At 43.3% G+C, this 20,135-nt stretch overlaps 1 protein-coding gene across 3 annotated transcripts in view; it reads left to right on the top strand.

Moving 5' to 3' along the window:
- Positions 1–2,391: 2,391 nt before the first annotated feature.
- Positions 2,392–20,135, top strand: part of ppfia2 (PTPRF interacting protein alpha 2) — a 111,467-nt gene continuing 93,723 nt past the window's right edge. For all 3 annotated transcript variants that reach the window (XM_030045737.1, XM_030045735.1, XM_030045736.1), the window contains exon 1: positions 2,392–2,871. In XM_030045737.1, coding sequence (XP_029901597.1) covers positions 2,791–2,871 — 81 coding nt within the window. In that variant the 5' untranslated portion in view covers positions 2,392–2,790. The remainder of the gene's footprint in view (positions 2,872–20,135) is intronic.

The following is a 20,135-nucleotide window of genomic DNA, read 5'->3' as shown; positions in this document are numbered from 1 at the left end:
CAGGCACTTTGAAGTCCTCCTGAACCAAATCCCTCCAAAGAGTACTAAGCGATAGCGGTGAGCCGAACCCACTCAACGTAATCAAGCTCACTCAGCCGTGTCTAACAACACAAAATCAGACCAAAGCATGCATTACTTTTGTTGTTCCAACAGCTGAACTAAATATGAGTTTTGAATGATGGCTGAAGACTTTGCTCTTGGAAGCAATTAGCATCGTCCACTTTATCAGTGCTGTTAATATGGACGCCGGTCCCCATTTTGCTGAGACAAAGAAAACAATTTCATTTTTGTAAGTACAAGTCTTTTCAATTGACTCTCAGTGCCTGGCAATGAGAATTGGATTAAACCATTCAGCAATTGTGGATTACTCTCATGAAAAGACCACTTGATGAGAGAAAATTGGATGAAAACTGGAGAGACGTCCCTCCTTGTTGGAAGTCTGTAAAACTGCAGTGCTTCATATAAAATTGCCGATAAAAGCGTCTCGTCAGCGTCATCTTAAATTGGTTGAAGCAGTTCTATTTTATGGAGAACTCAAAGTGCATCCGAAAAAAAAAAAAAAAAAATCAATGCACTGCACTGGGAACATGGCAATTCTCTGGAAAATGGTTCTAAAGCAAGACCCCGCGAGAAAGGGGTGGAAATGGTTCAGCGGCAGCTCGATAACGGATGGTGGCTTGTGATTGAGTGAAAAGAGCTAACAGAGCTTCTCCATTTCCAAGAAGGCCCTGCGCTAGACGCACGAAACAACTGAACAGGAACAGTTTACTGGGTCTTCTAAAGAGAGCCATAAGCTCTACAGTGCTGCATTTATGACCCCATACTGTTAGGGGAGAGGTCATGCTTACATACACACACACACACACACACACACACTTACATAGATCTGACACTGTGCTACATGTCTATCAGCAGGATGATCTAGCTTCCAGAGACTGCAAAGCACTGAATCCCTACCAGCTCCAGGGCTGCTGTACTGGAGCTGAGGCTGATCTCTGACCCGAAAAGAACTCTGATCAGTGAATAGAATGGAGTAGAATAGAAGAGAAAGCCTTTATTGTCATTTTATAGAATACAACAAAATTAGGAGCACTTACTACTCCTGATCAGTGCATTAAAAGACACAGGGCAGCAAAATAAAACAATAAAAAAAGTATTAGTAACAAACAGCCACAGCCATCAGCATAGGTTCTGCAATAAGATAAAATAAGTAGATTGATGAATGCAAAGTAATTTTGTGGGTGACTAAATAAATTATTGCACTACAACAAATGTAATCATTGCTCTGGTATGACTGCAGTTATCGCAGTGGAATAAATGAAGGTATTGCACTAGCATTGCACTAAAAAGACAGTCAGCATGTTGCACGTGAGGGGCCAATTGATTCAGTTCAGTTATCTCCCTAGTGTGGGATTGACCAGTATGGGTTTTTCATTTAATATTTGTACATTTCATGCCAAAACAGCCTTTAAAATTACTATCGAACTTTGTATTTCCCATAGTATTTTATTCTACACAATGGTATAAAAGCCACAAAATTCTCTCATGCATATTTTAGTGGATGATCAAGTTGCTGCACCAACAACAATTCATGCCAAAGGCTTCTATGTACAACCAGTGCAGTATTGATTACAATAAAATGTACTCAAACTGCATCATTGAAGACACTGAGCTACATTTATTTTATTTATTTATTTTTTTTTTTTTTTAAATAAAATATGATATTGGCTCACCATGTCCATTTAACCGAGTGATAACTGCGATACACTTTGCCTTTTAATATTAATGGACTGAAACAGCTCTTATTTTCTCGACAGCCGAGAGCAGCTCGTGTGAATTCTGCACATTAAATACTACAATAATAATCTTTCACCCTCTGAGGGAACATATACTGCCGTCTCGCATGTTTTTTCGACACTGATAACCTTTCATCCTGTTCCAGAGAGAGAATTGCCAATTCTAAGGAATGCAAGCGCTCTTTCCTCCTTTCAATCAACACACATGCGTGTCCCACTGCAAAAAAAATATCCGGTATAACAAGCCATTTCATCTCAGAATGACTGAGACGGGCTGACATCTCATCATATATCAGAAATGTTCTTTAATAAAATGCCTTTTTTAATAGATTGGCTTCTTTTATTCTACTTCATTCAAAATATTCACACTTGAAATAACTAGATATTGGAAGCAAGTGTCTTTATCACAACCCGCTGACAATTTTTTGTCCCCACTGGTCTGAAGATTGATTTAAAAGCTGCGCATGAAACTAAATTCTTAAGAAAGACATTTTTTGCAGTGTAAACACAGAGCCGGTGTGGTGTTGGCTGTGCGGGGCTGTGATGCTCTGAATGATTATTGGTGAAGCCAGAGGAGGAGGGAGGCGATAATCGGTGCGCACAGACGGAGCCATCCGAGCCTGTCAGAGTTGCTTGCAGCGGGTGTCAGGCGACCATGGAGCCCCAGCGTCTCCCCGGCTTTCCCTCTCCAGGCCAGCCCACGGGCGGACAGAAACACTAACCACCTGCATGCGAAGTGGGAGCGAGCAGAGAAACCGGAGAGTTGCTCCTTTGCGTTATTATCACCTTTCTTTCTTTCTTTCTCTCTCCGTTCGAGCGTTGCGCGTCTTACCGGAGCGCTCCGCCATCCATGCCGGGGGCGCAGCGCTGTGTCTGGGGCTGCTCCGTGGTCTCATCCTCGCCTTGGATCTTTCAGATGTTTTAGAGCTCCTGCGCACCCAACGTTTGGCTGCTAAAACCGGATCACTTTTGGATTCCCCTCCCCAAAGGGATTATGATTTTCTCCGACATGAGTACGGGGACCAACTCCCCAAAGGTGCACCCACCGAACGGGACAAGATTTTACACATTCCAGGCAAGTGGTTGTCTGTGCTGCGGTGTGAGCAGCGATGCTTAGTTCTTTCATCTTGTGTCAATTCAAAATGCTCATCAAGTAGCCTGTCAGTGCTGTTGGAGCACAAGCGACTAATGTGGCTGAGTTGGAACAAGCTTAGTGTATTGCAAAGGTGGCCGCATGTGTAACATTTGCTGCAGGGTGGATGTGTGAGATCTGTCCCTGTATGTGTGTCTAAACACTTATTCTGACTCCTCCATCCTCATTTTTCTAGGGCTTTGTGTTTGCTTTGCATTGCAGTCCACGCCTACTGCTGTGCACTACTTGATGGGGCTGTAAAGATGCAGCCAGGTTGAACTACAGTAAATCTGCACTCTGGCACAGTATGCATCAGCGTGCTACAGTCAGTGTATTTTCCATAAAGAACTGTCATTAGGGACTCAGCGTTTCATATAAAACCCCAATATCTTGAAGAAGAATGTCTATTGTCTCTTGCTCCAGCTTATTAAATAAAACATCTGAGACTGGAGTCAGGAGTAACTGGAGTTCATATTCATCACGCTACTGTATAATGATGGAATATTATTCATGCATAGCTGCCAGTGTCTCATTCCTGTATTCAATATTTGAATTGTGCTCTGATTATATTATATTCTCTCTGTTTTTAAGAGAGAAATGTCTTTTACAGACGTGAACAGTGCCCCGTATTGATTACTGTACACTTCTGCATATTTCAGCTCTGTCCAAAGCCCATGCATGGCAATGAAGCAGCGGCAGTGAATATTGATCGAGCGTGTTTCTTACGGCTCTTGTAACTAAGCCAGCTCTTTCTGCTCTGCTGTGGGAGGCAAATGTTTTGGGAGAAGAGTGCAGAATACCTCCGTCTGATTTCTTTATTTGCCACAGCAGTCTTGAAGAACCTGCAGGTCCTTTTGTTGTGCGCACAGTGTGAAAAAAAAGTGTCAAAAAAGGATGAAAGTGGTTTACATTTTTTTTTTTTCTTCCAGGTGCAGTCAGCGTGTTTTCATAAGCCAATGCTTTACTGAAGCTGAAGTGGTTTGGGGAAACTCCCACATGGTGCTTTGCAAGGGAGCTGAAGTGCTAATGGTCGCTTTGTTTTTTAAAGCTGTGCCAGCCATGATTTTTGATGTAAAGATGCACCTGTCTTGTCAGCCTAAATCACAAAGTGGGGCTGCACAAGAGGAAAGTGCCCATTGCCTACTAATTAAGATCATGCAGATTCACCATATGCCCAAAGGAATGGTGTTGGGTATAAACACTTCACCAAGAGGAAGTGAAGAATGGAAACTTTAGCATGAAATCCAAACTGTATTTAAACAGCAGGGAGTGAGCGCTCTGTCCAGAGAAAGCTGAATTCTCCAGCTTAAGACCTTTGGCCTCTCTTGACATTTTGGTATTTTTTGGTATAAAGTAGCACAGACCCATGCATCCTGATGACTCAGCAATTTACCACCATGCGATGTGGACACAGAGTCCCGGGTTCCAGTCCGGCCCAGGACCTTTGTCACATGTCATTCTCTCTGCACAGTCTTTCCTGTCTCTCGAACTTATGCACTGTCAAGTCAAGGCAAAAAATAAATAAATAAAAATAAATAAGTAAATAAATAAAAGCATCACTGGCTGTCTGGGTTGTTAACAGGAGCATTCTGTGTGGAGCTTAGTGACGTCATGTTGTATGATTTCTGGATGTTAGAGTTATACAACATATCCTAATAATTATGTGTCACTTCCATTTTGAGCTGCTAGCATGCAAAGCAGCGCCGGGCAATATTATCAATATTAGATTCATAATGTGATATGAGACTAGAAATCGTCTGGGATTTCGGATAAATAGCCTAAGTGTTGTCTTTGTTCTAGCTGCTCTGTTACTACCTGCTTGATCATCATTTCCATATTACTGATGCTTGTTTATCAAAAATCTCTTGTATGTAAATATCTTCTGAAAGCACCAATAGTCATCCCTATAATATTGCTGCAATATTGATTTTTTTGAGGTATTCAGTCAAAGATATCATGATATTTCATTTTGTCCATATTGCCCAGCCTCAGTGCAAAGCCTCGTTTAGCTCTAACTTGTCCAAACCCAAGCACAGTAGGCAGCTAATAAGCTGCTACAGAACTGCTTTGAGGCATTTTCACATGCTCCTGCTTTCCAGTAGTCAAGCCTTTGTGTCTGTAGTAGAGACACACACACTTGTCGTGCCTACCTAGTCACCTACATGCTGCTCATTGACCAGCAGGGGTGATCATAATTTCGCCCACTGTATTCAGCGAGCTGGCTCACATGTTCACCACTATGCAGTCTGTTGCTGCATTAGGCCATTTGTCTTGGTATTGCAGCGCTGTCAACTTTAGATGAATCCTCGCTGCTGTGGTGTAAACATCAAAGCAAGACCAGGGGGCGCAGAAGTCCACATAAAGCTTGGCATTATTATCTCTCTCACTCCTAAATCACTAAATCCAATATCGTGTTCATCTGCCCTCTAACCCCTCAGCCACTGTTACTTTCACATCTGAAGAATTTCCCTTTAACAGCGTTTGTCTGGGGCCTCATAAACCCCGGCTTTGGCTTTTCATGTCAAATCATTAGCAAAGAAAGGCTCCCTGAGGGGCCTGTACCTGCTGGAAAACTCCCTCTGATATCACACAATCAAAGGCATCCAAGCTCATAGATTGGAGTCCCTGAAAAGTCCAATAAAAAAGAATCTGAAGGGAACTTAGCATTGGACCCCCCCAAATCCTACCTCTTTTTATTCTGTCTTTGAGGTGATAACAGATCTAACATACTTGGTTAAATAATGCCTGATCAATGCTTTCTCTTTAGAAAAAAAAACAAAAAAAACAAGGATGTTATTTGAGCAAGGTTCTCCTCAGATTGTTTACCATCTCCTAATGATATTCATTTTCTCAGATTGCCCTCCCTAGTTTGCAATTATAAATCGGCCAGGGCAAGTTGAATTAAATTGCAAAGTAGGTTGCTTTTGAAGCCTCGGCAGCTCTATCAGTGTGATGAAGTTATACAATTATACAGTTCCTTTAGTATTCCTTGCTAGACTCTGCAAACATATGCCCAGAATTTAATATCAGAGTTTGCTTTGTCGGGCAAGGCTTTAGCTTGCCACACAAGCTGCACATTCCCAGAGCCGACCTCCTATATCTCCTTAATAATGTTTAGAGGCTGTTAAAGTGGCACAGTAACATAGACTGCTGACCTGATGAGAATAAAACAGCACTGTATGTTTGAATTAACCACTGGTCCTGGGATGATGGCTGACATAGAAGTTGAGCAAAAAAACTACAAAAAATGTCTCTGATTTTAATGATATAGTCCAAGTGAGTGTCCCTCAATGGGTTAAAGTCCGTTGAGAATGCAGTGAACCAGCTTGACCATATTAGTAGGTTAATCCTTCAGCTGAATTTAAAACATGAACATCACTAAAACCAGACTTCCGGCTTTATCACATGGCAACGGTGATTTGTTGGACGACTGCAAAAAGAGAACGTGTCGACGGGGCATCATCAAGCAACACTTTTTTTTTATGAGCTGTTCCACTGAGAACGGATCTCAGACCAACAGCACGGAGAGCGTGTCTGCCCACAGGGCGATGTTCCAGTGAAAGGGATGCAGATTTTGGGGGGGGGGTTGTGCTGTTATGAAATATGCTTGCTTTGCTCAAACAAGCAAAAGCCACTATTGCAAGTCATCCTCCCACACCGTCTGACTGTGCTGCTTGTTGATGACACAAAATTGCAGTTTTTGCTTCTTTTAATAGCTGTCCTTTGTGGATATTCTCCATCTCTACAAATACTAATTTATCGGACCAGAATTAAAGAAATGCAACTTTCAGTTTCACGTCTAGGATGCATTTTGTGTTAGATTATTTTCTGCTTGTTTGTGTCCTTGTATTTGCTACCCCACTGTAATTCCCAGAGTGCTCTGGCAGTTTGTCAGAGGTGAGCTATCTGAAAAATGAGATTTAATTGTTGCCCAGTAATCGTCCTTGGTTGTCAAATTAGCAGTGCATGTGATTATTCTCTGGTGCTGCAGTGCCTTTGCCCTAAAGGTTTCTCTTTCACGCTCTCCCTCTTTCTGCACTGTTCCTGTTGTGGATCCATATTCAGTCTCACACACATTGTTTTACACATCGCTCGCACAGCCAGCTATGCACCCCTTGCACCTCTGGTAACAGAAGCGACTGTTGCAGCGAGAGGCGGTGCAGCTAATTAAAAGAAATTGGATAACAAGAATTAGGTAACGCTGACTACCCAATCTAATCAGTGCTCAGGCAAAAGGGGTCGCCAAAGTTGGCAGCTAACTTTCAGCCAGATTGTCAGCTACATTTTTCTCGCCCCCTCCAGCCCTTTTATACAAATGGAGGACCATTTCCCTCTGGCCCGCTGGTAAAGTGGAGAAGAAGGAAATGAGCTGTTTCTGTCCTTCAAAGTAATCCTCTCTTCTGCAGTGAGCAGCTTTTGGAAAGTTTGCAGCAGCAGGGCCGGAAGGGGGGATTCAGCTAAAGAGCTGCCATTTGGGGTCGGGCGCATCCGTCAGCCTCCCTCTTTAAGCATCTGTCATCGGTGCTGTGTTTGTAAGCAGGGCCACAGCCCAGGCCGGCCCTGCTGCTCTGCGACAGTTTGATCAAAGCGGCCGTGGCTCATTTGGCTCCCCTGTCTGACAGTCTGACTGAGAGTTTGCATTCAGGGCTCGACAGGAAAGATGGATGAAATGGCTGCGCATGTTCATTAAAAAGCGCTACTTTCCATTATGCCTGGCACTTACCTCCACATGGGGACGTTTAGAGGCTTGGCATGACCTTTTTTTGTACTTGAGCTGAGTGCAGCAGTGGCACAGTGCCTTGAAGTTATTCAGTGGTACATCTTCACGCTGAATGCATACGTTTATGCTGACGCCTGCACACACACATACAAACACACAAACATAAACACACACGTGCAAGCACAAGCCACCTTAAAGGAGGAGTGTCATTTTGAGTTTTACTTCTTTACTAGTGGCCAAGAGTAGTTTTTATAAGATCTGATTATTTTTGTGTGCTGTATTTAATTAGCTATTTAACATTCATACATTTTCATCATTTTAAATATATACAGCATTTAATTGCCTAACCTAGTTTGAGTGTAACTGTTATCTCCACTGACAGTTCTGCATTAAAGGCAGAATGTCGGTTGCGGTTTATAAACACAAACACCCCTCCTTCCTGGCTAAGCTAAACACCAGCAGTGAGTTTTCCTTTCCCAGGATGACAACAGAATGAAATGACTGGAATGTAAATCATTCCGTTGCCATCTTTGGGAAAACAAACTCCCTGTCCAGCAGAAAACCCCAGTTTCACTCTTGTTGTGGAACTAGCTTTGTCCGCTTGGCGTTTTGCCTCACAACGTTTCCTTTTGTCTGCAGTCCACATCCACGGTTTTTGTAGCTTTATATTAGATGTTGTGCTATCTTTGTGTTGTTATTGGCTGGAAGCTGCACGCCCGATGCCCAAAGGCTGACACCAAGAAGAGTCTCGGGCACAGCAAAACAAAAATCCAGGCAGAGAGCAGGGTCTCTGCAGATACACACACCAACACACACTTCTAGTGTCTCAGACGTGATGATTGAGAGGGATTATTTTGTCTATTCTGAGCCAATACATTGTTTTTTTAGGTAAATCCTCCTCATTTTGCCTTTAAGTAAGTCATACACACAGCAGTAAAGTTTGCAGGTGTCATAGTGAAGACAAAGCAGACAAAAAATGAAGGTGGCATATTTATTCGTAGGGATTAAATTACCAAAACTATTATAAGACGTTTTTCATCCCAGACAAAAATGAACGGCGTCTGCAGAAGCTAGGAAAATGAACCCTGACACCTAAAGCTACAAAAAGCAGCGTGCAGACACTGGTAAGAGTTATGTAAATGACAGACGTAACCTAAATGATTAGCACAAACTTAAAATAAGTCTGGCATTGCCCTTCACGCTTATGTGGCAGGGAAAAGGACTGAGAGACAGTATGACTCATCCGGTGACACTAGACAACAGTGTGAATGACAAGTAGCACCTTTTTTTTCTTTTTTTTTTTTTCTCAACTCAGGATTGGCTCATCGTAGTGATGCCCTAACTTCCTCGGCACACCTAGCGGGCGCAGTCTGCACACATTGCTCATTCTCTCAAGACATGACCTGCATTTGTTCATAAAGCTTTTTCCTTTTTGGCCGCCTGCGTTAGAAAGCTCGTGTGACAACTGAGTGTATTTTCTCTGCTCTGCGCATGACTTACTGTATTAGCGTCTGTCACACATCTACTATCTACAACGCTTAATCTTGGAAATCCCCATTTGTGCGGCATGCATGATGATAGTAGGCTAAAAAGGGTAGGGTCATGCCCCTTTGAAGATCTTTGCACATGCATGAGAGTGGATCCTCGAGGTCGGTGTCAGCGGTCAGTGAGCGACGCAAAGGATACTGTGGCAGCGCCGGCTAATGTCAGATCCAGGGGGAAGAGCGCGATACGTGATCACGTGAGAGCTTTCCTGCTGGTGTGAACCAGACAATCTCTGCTCTGATTTGCAAAATGAAGATGTGCAAATCCGTCCACACCAACATGTTGACACACACTTACATGGACATGCTCTAGTTCACACACGTGACTGTACGTACGCTCGCACTCAAACAGACACAAAATCACACGGTGACACACCCAGCTGTGAGAGCAAGCTTATCCCCCCCAGCTGTCTTGTTCAACACCACCCATCACTCACTCACACACACACACACACACATACACCACCCACCCCACCTTCCCTCTCTCACGTGTCCAGTTGTGGCTGATAGAGCCACAAAAGGTGGCCGTATGCAAACGAGCTCGAACACGGGCGAAGTGATGCGCGGCCGACAGATTGAAGTCGAAACGCTTGACCTTTTTTATTTGTTACACTGGCACGCAGTAATTGCTTACAAATGCCCCACCCCCGCCCCCCCGACACACACCGAGTCCTCCTCCTCTGTATCTATTTCCTGGCTCTGGTCTCCTGAACGGTACGTGTGTGTTGGAGGCATTTGGCCTATTTTCTTGGTCTTTTTTTAATCAGCCCTCGTGCATTTAAAATCTGTCCGGGCCAGATGGGGAAGGGAGTTTGACCCACTTTGATGGATTCCACACCGATTAAAAGGATGAGTGAGCTTTCGAAAGCAAGGGACCCCTCTGTGTGTGTGTGTGCGCGTGTGCCTGTGTGCATGTGTGAGTGTGAACAAGGCACAGGCAGAGAGAATAAAAGATTATGTATTTGTGCAACCAGTGATTGTGTATGTTATGCTAAAGCCTGTGAATGTTCTTGATATCTCTCTGTGCTGCGGCTGTGTTGAATGTGAAACTTGCGTCGCTCCTGCTGTGATTTCTCCTTCTCATTACCATGCACACCCTCCAATCTGCCGGTGGAATTTCATCCACAGTTGGCACATGTCGAATAGCTCCGCATAACCCATAGCCACGGCTGGTGCTCTCTCATTCACACTTACATGCATGCATACACCTACAGCTCGCCAGTCTATTAGGTCCCACAGTTTAAAGTGGAATGGGGTGCACAGACAGGCCATGCTACTCACTTCAATTCACTCTTGTCTAGCAACACCCACTCACTCACTGATGCAATTATGTTGTAACCCTTTGCCTGGCTTGCTGCTGTAGTTTGATCCCATTTATCCAACAATATGGACTTGAAGGGCACAGATTTGTGAGTGTGTGGCTTGACAGAATACAAAGCAGAGGGTGTAATTTTTGTCCCCTGGGATGAAATTGGAAGCCGGACAGTGAATTGGTCAACATTTGTGAGTTTGTTGGCCTGTTTGTTTATAGTGAAATCTCACACCCAGCTGATTGGATTTTGGCAAAACATGGGGAAATGCATATCACCGCTGTATTACAGCTTTTTGGAAAATGCATCGATTGGCTGAAGGGGTATCGCAATTACAGGTCAAAACCTGCTGACATACAAAACATGGTCCTGATTGGCTGGGTGGGCATCTGTGTCAATCCTGGAGGACATGATTACATCACTGCAAAAATTTCCACCATAATAAGTCATTTAATGTCATATTGACACTTAAAATCCTGCCTTTCTTAAAACAAGACAGTGACAGAAATCTGCCAGTGGAAAGAAATAATCAGAATAATTGTTTTAGGAAATTTCTTGGAACAAGTATGTTGAAACAATGCAGCATAAAGCAGATCAGCCCACTGGTATAAAGAAAATTACACTTGATTCTAGAAACTTCAGCAAACAAGTCAATTAGCATTGGAAAGAAGTTGGATTATCTCATCCCACTGGCAGATTGGTTCACTTGTTGAAAGTAAAACCAGATTTTAAGGCTGAAGATGAGACTAAATGACTTGTTAAGATGGAGATTTTTGCAGTCTGACATAATCATTGTGCTATAAATACTTAGATGCTTCACACACAGTACGCTGGCTTTCATCTGTCACAGCTAATACTTGTGATGTATGCTGCAAGTGACACATGGCGCCCGGCGACAGCTTTTAAATCCTCTTCTTGAAGAATATTGAGGTGCACAAAAGAAAGTGAGATTGCAATTTATGAGGTCAGACAAAAAGAAAATGTTCAACCTCTCTGCTGCAGTGGCACAGCAACAAAACGTCTGTCTGATGCCATGACTCAGAGGAGCCTTCACAAATGGCTCTCATTATGAATAAGCAAATAGGTATCGGCCGGTGCATCTGATTTAAGACCTGTTCAGATTAGCTGCTTTTGGTTGGGTGTGAGAGAGAGAGAATGAGAGAGAGACAGTACAGTAGTGAGTTATAGCTAATAAAACCAGCTCTGCCTTTACTGGTGATCACCTCACTAGAGACTCATCCAGCTATTGACTTTGTCATCTCTTATCAGATTCAATACTCAGTCACTAAATGATCCAATAGCTGTGGAAGTGATTTACAAACATAAGACACTGTAATTGTGAAAGGATAGGAATACCTATTTCTTTCCACCTGTTTTTTCCCTTCTTCAATCTGATGCATGCTGCTATGGAAGTTGATCTCATCCTCTTGCACTTCATCCCGAAGAGGAGGGGTATCTCCTCCCCACTCTTTAGAAAGAGCTCCATCGTCAGCATATTTGTCACTGCTGGCAGGGGGGAGGGGGTTAACACTTGCCCCAGCCAGCTGTATCTGAAGCAGCTACCAGTGGCAGTGGCCTATCTTGTAGATCAGCAGACAGAGTCCATTGATATTTGGATGGTGTAGGTGCTAGGCTGCTTTCGCTGGGTGCCTCTGAGGCTGCACTGTGGCTGTCAGGTTAAAGATGACTCTCAGCCCTTATCGCAGTTGGAAGGTAGGGATGATATAATGGTGCAAGGGCACCTCTTAGCTGCAAGTCATGTGTCATTTTTCTCACCCCACTCTGTTTTGGTAGTCCCCACCTCTCAGCTCATTGGCTTTGGGGCAGTCTCCCTCTGTTCAATCATCCATTGATTTGTTTGTTTGCCACTGCAGCATCTCAGACATGGTTGGTGAGGTTTGTGAGACGAAACTTCAAGGAATGATGCATGTCACTGCTGCGTTTTTGGGCATTATTAGAATGACACTAATTGCCCCCATCCTTCATCATACCTGTGAAACGTATAGTATCTCAATCACCACTATTCAGTTTTTCAGCCCTTAAAATTCCCCTTATTGTAGCTTCATAGTCAAATTTTTTTCTATATTGTACAACAATGTCACATACATCAAACAAGATGGCAATCCAGGTAAACTTTTTGAATCCATATTAATGAGTTAACGTAGCCTTGTCTCAATGAGGATATAGACTTCACATGCATTCTGTAATTATTTTGATAGAGATTCTCTGGGTCATGTGATTGCCCTCCATTAGCATTGCAACAACATAGGTGAGGCCACACCTCTATTGAGTTTTAAAGCCTCAACAAACACCTACAGTGGTTGAAACATGTTGGCTTTTTAGTGATTTAGCTGCTACAGTAAAGTCTTTTTAAAATGTCCTTCCTCGCTGTTACATTTTCTTATATTTGAAGTGCCTGGGTTGCCTTCTTGTTAGAGGCACTCTGTTTCCCCGTTTCCAAGAGCACCTGACATACTTTTGATCTACGTTTGATCATGGAGCAACCAGTCATCTTTTGTCTGTTTGGCAATGTAACATACATATTGTGTATCTGCTGGCTGCAGGACTTCAGTGAAGCTACATCAAACTTAAACTGAGTGAAATATTCAAATCCAAGATGTCATTTTTTTATGCCCTCATCAATACATCAAACAGAAAATAGCTAGACACTTGTTTTTCTTGCTTGTTTTTCATTTTATTCTCATTTCTCTGTGATTCAGCAGGACACATTTGGTATCTTTGGAAACCTTGGGATCTCTAAAGTTCTGTTGTTGAACAAAGCTTGGCTGTGCAGCGGCACAGTTGAAGAGGTTAATGATTGCCTCTTGCTTCCTTAATTGATGTGTTTCCTGTTGAAACAGGACATTGGGGCTGGTTGTAACATGAAGAGGCATCCAGTGTATAAACCAGTGGGTGATCAGCGCAGGAGAGGAAGGAATTTTTATTTGATGGGAAGGACATGCTTGTCCAATGATAAAAATTTGAATTTAAAAATTAAAAAAAAAAAAAAAAAAGTATTTTTTGGCAGTTATTGATAAATAGGTGAATGTGGAGGCATGGAGAATAACCTAACAAGTTGAAAAATCTTTTTTTTTTTTTTTTATGTCATTGTGAAAAAAAAAAGAAAAAAAGAAGACCATTGTCACAGACCAAAATACGGTGGTGTATATGCAACTGATTGGACCACCCACCTGTCTGCTCCCTTGCTCTCTGCCACTGTCTTTTCTCCCTGCTCTTATTTATCTCATCCACCTTAATCCCCCTTTCCCTGTTTGTTTCTGTCTCTATCTTCCCCTCTGTTATCTCCCCGTCCTTCTCATTCTCCACTCTCCCTTCATCTGAGGGAATTGCTGTCCGTGGTGCTGAAACAGGAATTCCCCTCCAATAAAATCCTTTCAGACACAACGCGACAGCGGCACCACTGTGTTCCGAAACCCATAATTTCCGATGGCTTGCGCCGCACCGTGAGACGTGCTGTGCCACGATGGCTTTTCGCTGTGACAAATTCCCGCATGGACAATAGAAACAAGGCAGCCAGTCAGGCACAGGAGGCAAAATGGTAGAAAGGACACTATCACCTGTGTCACAATTACGTAATCTGTAGGCTTGCATCGAGATCATTGGGAGGAAAGCCCTATTACTAAACCAACTAAACTAAACCGCCTAGGCAGATGTGAGCTGATCACAGTGGACAGTGCAGCTCAAATTGCATTGTGTCTGAAAGGACCTTAAGGTATTCCTCTTTAGTAGTCCCATTTTATGGCTCATATGTGATTGGAGTAGCTGGGCTGTCTGGGGCTTACACTCTCTCATTATGCCTGTCTGTTTCTCTGTGCCCCCGCCTCCCAACCACTACCACCACGTCTCTTTCTCACTGTCTGATTGTGAAATCCACATCTAGTTTGTCTCACTTGCCCATTACCATACAGGTTTGACCAAAGGGCAAAACGCAGCTTCATGTAGTCAGCTAGGCGCCTGTGTAATTGACTGAACTCCAAGGCCTTTACCAGCCGGTTGTCTTACACTTTGAATCCATCTCACTGTTTTTGTCTGCCCCCCGCTGTGTCTTCCATTGTGCAGCATTATGTTTCCCCTGCAGTCGTTCACGTGCAGCAATACAGTATGCAGTGGCCTTTGTGAATAATGCAGCAGCAATAAAATCTTCACCATGTGCAATTAAACCAGCTTTGGCTGTATCCTCTTTTAACTGCCCGTCCCTCTCTGCTTGTGTGTATATGTGTATGCTCATCAGTGTTTTGTTATCGTGTGCTCTGATTATGGCCAGGCTGTAAATGCCCAGAGACATCCAATCCATCCTCCTTTATTTCTCTATTAAACTGCAGTAGTTTTCCCAGGAATTGGCCCGTTGTAAAATACAGTTTTATTAAATGGAATATATTTCACAACAGCTTGGACGCATCCAGTGGGTCACCTCGGGTCTCATCCTGAACTTTTATTTTCAGTCATTTTGTGATGCTGGTCACATTGTAGTTTTCAATCCTATTAGGCCTAGCAATCTCTCCACTCTGGCGTTTGCCATGGATTTAAGCTTCTCTCTCCTGTTGCCTGGCAGTCAATAGACAAATGAGAGATAGTGTAGAGTTAATTAGCAAGACACGTCAAAGAAAGTGAGACCTCTCACTAAGAAAGGAAGTCAATGCCGGGATATTACACATTCCCTGGCCTCTGACCCCAAGCATCCATAACCATGTCAACACTGGACAATGGGTTTTCCTGCCCATGGCCCCCAGCAGTCTTCATTCAAGATACTGAGAGGGAGAATAGGGTTTAATATGTATGCATTGTATGCTGATGTTTCAGGGGATTCATGAGTCCCGGCGTTGATTTGTGCATATGCTGCACAAAGTAGCGACAGATTGTAAAACCAAATCCATCTGCTGTGTAAAATAACAAGGTTATAAAGTATACAAGGCAGCAGAGAGACCTTGGCCACAGTTTATGTACATCAGGATCCATATTTTCTCAGTTACTGAGTGTTCCTCACATTTATATTGTGTTGTTTACATAGATAGAAAAAAAATCCTGCCACTAAATGCAAAATACAGCCCACAAACCGGATGTATGAGATAGATTTTCAGCAGACCTGCTCTGTAGCCGACGGGCCTGTCTGCATCATGCATCCCCACTGACCTTCCCCACCCTCCCTAATCATTCACTGGAATGAAACCCTAAAAAAATCAATGCCTCCACTAGTGGGCCCACATGGGCTTAACTGCATCTGTTCATCCAGCAGCAACACAGAGAATCCCTGCCGAGACAACACCACCTCGGCACCTAATGTTCTCATAAAGGCTGCTCACCGAGGGGAAACCAAGCAAGCATCTGTGTGTGCAGGAAACCAATAGAGAACTTTATTTGGATTTCTTGAGAACTTCATTGTGCTCCTATCCTGTGTCCTGCTGAGGAGGGTTTCACACTCACTGACACCGAGCTCCAGCACGAAATGAGGAACTTGAGAACATTTTCACTCATTTTCGGTGGAGATGGTTTGTGCCAAGAGGCCCTGTAGGTGAGCCGGGAGAGTCGAGCCGTGCAGGAATTTTAATGAAAGTGTATAATGTCACAGCTGGCAATAAGACTGAAGAGGACTCACTGACGGGGCACAAGGGAAGGCCTGTGCCAGCTTACTAGGGGCATAGCAATTAACACTGTAAGATACGGAGGGGAAGATTATCTCCTTACCTTGCCTCTCATTTTGTAGCTCGGAAGGGAAAGAGGATCGTCTTTAAACAGGTTTCCCTATACCAGATTTTTTTCTGTTTTGTTTTGATTGATTTAATTATTTTTGGAGGCTATGAAAGTGAACAGATGGGTCTAAATCTGTTCTCTGGGTATCCATCAACCTTACTGTTGAAGCTTCCAGTTTTGGATAATAAATACCTGTGGTTAGTCAAAAGCTTGGTCATCATTATAGCATGCCTCGCGGGTTTTGTACATATATTTGCACTGAACATGGAGCCTGTGGAAGCAGCATAAGGTATGTGTAGTCTTCCAGTCATCAGTCCTGCCCTTGTTTATGTGAATAATATGGTAATAGTACAATTACAGAATACTATGCTTATAATAATAGCTCACGATTTGCTCAACCCTGTTACCAGCAGTTTTTGAGCTGTGTAATGATTTGCAGTGACAGCACACTGCCTGTCAGACTATTTCCCCTCCATCCAGGGCATATCAGCAGGCAGCGATATCATTCCTACAACAGGGCAGTGGTCACTGTACCCCTTGGAGGTCCAGACATGCAGACAAACCGCTATTATCTCTCTCCAGCACGTCTTTAATGAACTGAGAAGCTGCTGACCCGCCGTGCCCCATCAGAGAAACTGAGTGTGAGACACAAGTGCCTCTTTCTATCCACTGAAAAACCCCTTTGTATTCAGAGGTTGATTGCATGCTGCAGGCTAGCCAGTGAGCTCCTCTCCCGTCTATTCCCCCAGACAGTTTGGAGGACTGCTGTGCAACGTACTGACAGCCATGCTCACAAGGTTGGCAGACTTTGTGTTGCCGAAGCAATCTCCCTCTGAAGTGTGTGGTCAAGTGCCTCTCGGTGAACTGCTACTATACTGAGGAGAAAAGCACCATCTTCCCTACATTGTGTCCATGCAGGCCACCAAAATAGCAAGAAAAAGCAAGTAGTCTCATGTCTTGGACTAGGGCTGAAAGATATGGCAAAATAGCCATACTGTGATTATTTTGACACCTATTGCAATTGAGTTATGATGTGATGTGAGTTATGATTTCAGTGGGAATCATCATTTTTGCAGCATATCATTTATAATGGTATTTAGTTATACAGTTTCCCTTTTTATCCCAAAAAATTGCAGCTCCTGAGATTTGGATATTGCACTTTGCCATATAGCGATTTCAATAACATTTTGATTAATTGCTCAGCCCTATTGTGGACCTCTACTTACAGTAATAAGCTTTTGTCTGAGAGACGCTCATATGGGAGGGTTTTTGTTTTTGCTAATCGTCCCCCACCTGATGAAGTTGGAGAGGAGGGACTATGAATCAGTTCATCGTTGGCAAAGAAACAACAAATTAACTTTTGCACAGATTAGCCCTCACAGGTCACATCAACTTCAGTTTACTGCCATACGTTTACTGCCAAAAGGGAGCCTTATGCAGTGTCATCTGATTTGTCTTGTACCTGCCTAGACTTTTATTGGCACAAGGCCACACCCACTTCTGGTTGTGCTCTTTCTTTACTCGAGCTATTGGCTTCACTGACTTTCTGTGGGGTGATGGGGGGACAACATGTTTACTTGTGGTGTTTTTATTTTAGATTTTGTGCAGCGCTTTGGTGGTTGTTTGTCCTTTTTAAATGTGGTATATAAATGAACCAGCAACAAAGGCTGTGCTCCTTCAACAAAGGGAGTTTTCCATTAATAAAACTCAGTAGAAGATCAACAAGGGCAGTGTTCCATCAATTAAAGTGAGGGCTTCGTTAACAAAGGGGCATATCATCAACAATGGGTGTGATCTGTCCACAAAATAGTGTTCTGTGGACAAAACAAAGTATTTTGTAAACAATGGGAGTGGTTTGTCTGCTGATGTAGTGCATCATCAACAAAGAGAATGGTCTCTCAACAGCCAGTAGCTGATGTCATTGCGGGATGCAGGAGGTCCAGTGTAGCTCGCCTGTGAACAATCTGAGTTGAACAGGATGTAAAGTAAATTGAGGAATGCTGAGAAGATTAGAAAGCCAGTAATTTGTTATATCAGATGGCACAGCTTAAATTAGTTTTGTCAGCTGGATGACATAGTATGGTCTCTTGATAGTGACATTTTAAACAACCAGGAGGATAACCACATCTCTAAAAAGTCCAACATTAGCACTTCTGCAAGTCACAACAGCCTTGTTCACACTTCTTAAGGCAGCATGAGGCGCTGGCACTGTAAGCCACTGAACTGTGCAAATGTCTAGATGCAATCTGGGGGTGATAATTGTAAACCCTGGAAGTCCCTGGTCCCCTTTCTGAGACTCGCCTGATCCAGAGGATGCCTGCTCTCTTTATAACAGGCCTGATGCCGACACCAAGCAGGCCACTGACGGTGTTAGCCCTGTGATCTGTGCTAATGCGAATTGACAGCTAACCTGGCATGGCATAGCTCTGACCAGGCCCTGTGGCCCTGTAGACCCCCACCCCCAATCCCTTACACACACACACACACACACACAAGAACAGGGAGAGACAGAGAGGAAACACCACTTGCTGCACGGCAAGCATTTGAAGGGGCGACAGAAGCGCCGGCGTCTGCCCAACAAAGCCCTCAGCATCCGCCCTCCGTTGCCGTGGAGACAGTGACGGCGGCACGGCACTGCCTCGTCTCGACTCATGCTGGCGGATCAGCTTTGCCACACCCATGGGTGTCTAGAGTGAAATAGCGGAGAGATTTAGAAGGAAAGCAGGAGATTAGAGCAGGAGAGGAGCAGCCCTCCGCTGCTGATCAGAAACCAGGCTTTAACACAGTAAATCTTGGATTTTAACAGGGAAAATGTGGTATTTTCTGTTACTATGATAATCATTTTGAGCCACGGTGCACACATAGTTTTCTCATTATCCTGCAACGCTTTTTTGGACCATAATGTTGGCATGCTGTGGTGATTCGAGCAGTGTACCAACACATCACAGTGTCCTTTTTTCAAGTCCATCGCATATCTTTTTTCCACCATGTCGTCCAGTTCAAGGACAACATGGACAGCTCCTTAAGCTGTGTCTTTTTGCATTTATGAGTTCATGTTATCTACACTCTATTTATAGCTTTCCTAGCCAACATACTCAGAAATGGTGTTTTTTTCCCTGCTAATATGTTCCTGAGACAATTATTACACAAGTTTTATGTAACCAAAAACATAGTCATTTTTATCTCAAATGTTCATAATTTTAAAAAAAACAATGCTATTCAGGGATTAACATGCAGTTTTCCGTCTATACTGAATACCAGAGTACCTTAATTAATGAATTCTATAATGTTAAGAGATAAAGACAACTAAAGACCAACAAGGAGGCAGATTAACAGAGACTTCTTAACTTCATTCTGGCCATAGACGTCTCTCATACATCAACATTGTATACATAATGTAGAGGGAGCACCTGCAGGGATACCCTGGTATTGTAATCCACGTAACCAGTAACCAGGTACCATAATCACAGAACACAAGAATTTCTTACTCAAATTTGGAACCTCGAAGGACACATTTTAAGGCAGGTACTTCAAAACAATGATCTGTAAATGTGTATTTACATCTTAACATTAAAAAAAATACTTTTGACTATATCCACATCCTAAATATAAACAGCTGCGTCCACTGGCGTGCTCCTATTTGAAAGAGCCAAACACATGCCCATGCCTGCCTTTAACAGCAATTAACTGTTGGCATATTTGTTTCACGGCAGTATTGTCCTGGTGGACGTGCCACACAGCAACATCGTTCAGTCACACTTGTGTTGTTGTTGTTTGCTGTGTTTCCAGTCTCTCGAGAGCATTGAAACTTCTTTCAGCCTCAGCTGATGAAACTGGGAGGATAAAAAAGCTTCAAGAATTCGGAAGTGTTTGGTCTTCACAATACTTCTTCTATTTCTACAAAAGCTGCACCGGATGGGGTGT

Source organism: Myripristis murdjan, chromosome 23 (genome assembly GCF_902150065.1).
Source record: "Myripristis murdjan chromosome 23, fMyrMur1.1, whole genome shotgun sequence".
Taxonomy (NCBI): Eukaryota; Metazoa; Chordata; class Actinopteri; order Holocentriformes; family Holocentridae; genus Myripristis; species Myripristis murdjan.
Note: the sequence above shows the minus strand (reverse complement) of the source record. Positions and strands in the feature narration are given on the sequence as shown.